The sequence below is a fragment of the Glandiceps talaboti genome, chromosome 18 (assembly GCF_964340395.1).
Source record: "Glandiceps talaboti chromosome 18, keGlaTala1.1, whole genome shotgun sequence".
Classification (NCBI taxonomy): Eukaryota; Metazoa; Hemichordata; class Enteropneusta; family Spengelidae; genus Glandiceps; species Glandiceps talaboti.
In genome coordinates this window covers 13,816,208-13,820,939 of record NC_135566.1, presented here as the reverse complement: position 1 = coordinate 13,820,939, position 4,732 = coordinate 13,816,208, and the positions used below count along the sequence as shown (strand labels likewise).

The window sequence follows — 4,732 nt, the reverse complement described above, 5'->3', positions numbered from 1 at the left end:
GCTCAACAGAATGGTACGAATGGCCGAGTCCTTGAAACAGTTGCCTATAGCGCTGCGAACGCGGACTGTTGACAACATCTGTGTCCCTGAAAAATATCACCCCCCCCCCTTCGCCACCTACCCGCACATTGTTTTTGTATACATTTGGTACCTAACCAAGATTTTGAAACAATGCAAGTTGTCAGCGCCGCCCAAAGTCCATTAGGAAGAACCTGGTTATATATAAGGACGGTTTAGAATTAAAGTGGGTTGATGATTTTGCGGCAAGCAAAAGTGAAGGTACGGTTGGTCATTTTACTTGACGCATATAATAGATTCAGACAATTGACTTCGTGAATTATTGGCAATGCTGGAGAGCACCCTATTATGTGTAGTCATTGCATGGGCGGGCCGACAGGTATGTCAGTAATCCGTTTATGCTTCATTTCTTCTAATGAATACATTTTGTTGAATTGTGATTCAAACAGCGCCCCACTTTCGCGCCCACGTCAGTATGAAACGATCACGTGAACATCTTCCGGACCAATCAATGCTTGCCGGATGAAATTGCATATGTATAAGCTTACTTACGCTGCTCGGTGAATTCAGTACAAATGCGAAGTCTCCTCAGTGAAAGAGGCCGGCCTGCCAACACAAGCAAATGAAGTCAGTGGTATGTCAAACGTCGCAATTCAAATCGTCCTCATTCTTTCGACGTTTTCATTATTAAGACCAACGGGACCTCAAATACTTTAAACACTGGGAAAAGCTGAGCTCGCACCGACGTGCAGTATCGCAGAATATTACATACTTGTCGTATCGTATAACACCACAGTTGAAGTGTAGCCGCCAGTGTTGTGTTTGTGGTGCGAGGAGTTATAACCAAATGTTGTTGTATAGCGCCACACATGTGTGTCAACGTAACGCGGTGATGACGTTACAGACTAACTACTAGTGGATGGTACATATGCACACTATATTGAAACCTTGTCTTATCGGTTCACCAGTTCACGTCGGGTAAATACACCAAGCGCATCAGGTGCTATAGACTACGAGGCCAAAATTTCGACTGACCAAACTGCCACGGGATACTCAACTTGGTTGAAATTGGAGAATCTAATCGGCCACGGTATACGGCAGACGGATAAACAACTTGGTTAGTTTGTATACATAAATTGACTGTAACATCAACCACTGTTTTTGTCGAGAGTGGATTACACTACTACTTAGTCACTCAGATGGGTGGATTGTGTTTGCACGGAATTCGATTCATACGTTCTAAACACAGATACCCAGGAAACTTTTTGATCGTCAATGCACACCTGACGTTTAGGTTAGCGGACTTTGTTCAAAAGTAACGCGTTCTTTCAATACTTGTGTGAAATTTCCGAAAATATATCTACTGATTGTGAATCTGGAACATAGGTTAAAATACCAGAACTACACCGCTCTTTGCTTTTGAACTGGTTCATTAGATAGGCCATTGGAAGGAGTAGTATAAACAGTGCGTATTTTGTTATTCGAACTTGCTGGCAAAGGCTATCGTGAATGTGGATGTTAATTCTCCAGTTCAGTTTGCAGCACATTGAACTGTCAGCCGAAGCTCGCTCTGTGTGTGTACAGTTTACAAAAGGTAACTGACCGGTGTTTCAGAGTTGATAGAGGGGTCTATCGTGCCATCTGCTGTTACACTCCAGTGGAATATCAGAACACCAATGATGTTACCGATGCATTGTATGTGTTCTGCCTAGGTAGAAAGGCTACCGTCAAAGTCGCACTGTCTGCCGAGGACGTGTCATCGTTCAACGCTGTCACTCACAAATGCCCACGAGGGGAAGTAAGTACAGTGGGAACGTTCGAGTACGTGACGATAATTTCAACATGACGGTTTGTGAACGCCGAGCGTCTTTCTCCCTCCCGTCGTTTGTTTTTTACCTGTACGCGGTTTTGACTACATTGATTATATCGTTATATATGTTACTGCAGACAGCTTGGAAACAGAAGATGCCGATACTTCCAAGACTTTATTACAAACAATCAACTCTTGCCGCGTACTTGTTGAAAAGTTGTTCCCGTCTCACGTGTCCGTACGTACCAACGATTTGGGCCAGAAATGGGCACCTACAAACGTTACTAGGATTTTTGCTGCCTCAACCCGAAGTATTGTTCAGGAGGAAATATTTCCAACTAAAAGATGATGGCGTTATTGCTTTGGATTGGGTCATAGCAAACTCAGCCCGGAGAATACACGACAGAACTACGATCGTCATTGTATTGCCTGGCCTAACAGGTGGACCTGAAAGCGTGGCCGACATTTGTAAAGAAGTATCTCGGCGAGGACTACGTGCCGTTGTGTATAATAAAAGAGGACACGGCAATTCACCCCTTACAACACCTAAACTGCAAAGTTTTGGAGACACATCAGATTTGAGACAAGTTGTGAAGTATGTTCGAGACTTGTATAAACATGCCAAAATAACAGCAATAGGTGTGAGTGCAGGTTCGGGACTACTGGTTTCGTATCTGGGAGAATACGGGTCCTCCACGTACCTATCAACTGCAGTATGCATATCACCAGGTTACTCAGCTAAAGAGCTCTTTGACACTGGTATTAGAAAGCCATACACATGGTTTTTGCTACAGGGACTAAAACTCTTACTTGCCAAACATTCTGGAGCATTGTCAAGTGTTATCGACGTGGATAAAGCACTTCAAAGTCGAAGTATTCCCGAGTTTGAGGAAACAGTTTACAGTAAACTCTACGGATTCAAAGACCTCGATGATTATTGGGAGAAAAACGACCCCATGAGAGAGGTAGACGAAATAGCAATTCCTGTTCTGTGTATAAATAGTCTAGATGACCCAGTCTGTCCATCAGGGATCATTCCATTTGATCTGTTTACAGTTTTACCTAACTTTTTACTTGTCACGACCGAATCTGGCGGCCACTGTGGATTTTTCGAAGGTTGGCAGCCGGAGTCGTGGTCGAACAGACTTTCTTTGGATTACATCGAAGCTGTTATGGATTTCACACCGTCAGCGTCGTCATCAGCACAGGGATCACCGGATCACACATACAGAAGTAGGTCTGTATGACAGTTCACGTACCAGTTCGTATGAAATCCGGGCCATCAGCAGTAATTTCAAATTCTTGTAAATATTTAAATGACGACTTCCGTTTCTGACGGGCCGTAACTTTTAGCTTCAGAAATGTTTAAAGTGAAGGGGTCTTAAAACGTAAACTTTGTGTTCCGGTCTATCGTTTTCGTTCAGGATTTATTGAATGACAGCCAGATTGTACCAGCTAACAATATACAAAGTCCAATGACGTCACTGATATTGAGTTCATTTCAAGGACACGTTATCGATCCTGTCGCCCTGACAAAGAATGGCGATGGATTTGACGCAACCAAGTCATTGTAAACATTGAATAAACGTCCCATACATACTGAGTAGGACTTAGTTCAGATTTCTCCTGGAGTAGAACGAATCAGCACAAGTGGGCGTTCGACGATGAATGATTGATAAATCGCCCGGTCTGCCTTTCTCGTCACTGCCAGTTGCTCTTCACATCTGGCTCGATGATTCTCCAGTGTTTTAAAGTGTTCCTTCTTCACAGGAACTCACCTCATGCATTAAAACGACGTATATCTAGTCATTTGTGGCAGACACTTTCAAGCAGAACAAAATTTACGCTTGTTATTGCGACCCTACCGAGACCAAGATTATGAATAATGCTTTAATTGACCAGTCTAAAATATACCACTCAAACCCCGGTGACCCACGGTGTCGCTGATAGCCGAAGGGGTCGGGGCTACCTCCATTGTCTACGATTAATGGAAGTCCCTTATTAGTCGATCGACCATGTCACCTCAAGCTGAAAGATATCTTTTTGACTCATTTTTTTCAAAACACACCCCTATTACTCCAACGCACTCGACAATGTTTCAAAGTTCAGACATTCCTAGAACCTCTTCAAAAAGTAAGTAAATTGAATTTTCAAGATCAACATAGTTGAGAGTTTGTTAAGACGAAAACACAAATTATAGTTCTCCATATCAGAACTTTGACCCGAAAATGGATGTGTTTCTAAGTAATGAAGGTATGCATAGTTGTGAGTGCAAATCGATAGATGAAAAAAGAAACGCAAGCATGTATGAAATGCGCATGCCCTAGTTTCTGTACCATTGTCTAGTCTTTCAGTGTAGTGGGAAGCCGCGGGTTGCATGCCCACTTTGCTACAACAATCTCCCAATTACTTTAAATCGTATTGAAGTACTGGAGAAAATGATTCATCGTCTGCTCACGACATCTTGACAATTTGACATGCCTGAATTATTTCATCGGTTAACTGGAACTTGATAATTATCGCCATTGAGAAATTGTCTCGTTTTCTACGTAAACTATAAATTCATTTTCCCCCAAAACACGTAATGGGGAGTTAAACATTAGTTAACAAGAAACTTTATGACACGAGATGGAACTTACAGCGATGTGCTAATCTATATATATATATATATATATATATATATATATATATATATATATATATATATATATATATATATATATATATATATATATATATATATATATATATATATATATATATATATAATGATAAAATGGACTTTAAGTTAAATTGTAACTAAATTTGAATTTCTAAAAAGTAGGTCACAGTGTAAAAACACAAGTGGATGACACTGCGATGCTGATGGTGACCTCTGACCTCCAGTAAGGTTTCACGATGCCA

At 41.4% G+C, this 4,732-nt stretch overlaps 1 protein-coding gene across 1 annotated transcript; it reads left to right on the top strand.

Moving 5' to 3' along the window:
• Positions 1-603: 603 nt before the first annotated feature.
• Positions 604-4,490, top strand: LOC144449045 (protein ABHD15-like). The gene has a single exon (XM_078139451.1). It carries the CDS (start codon positions 1,801-1,803, stop codon positions 3,073-3,075), a length of 1,275 nt encoding a protein of 424 aa, XP_077995577.1. The 5' UTR covers positions 604-1,800; the 3' UTR covers positions 3,076-4,490.
• Positions 4,491-4,732: the final 242 nt, after the last annotated feature.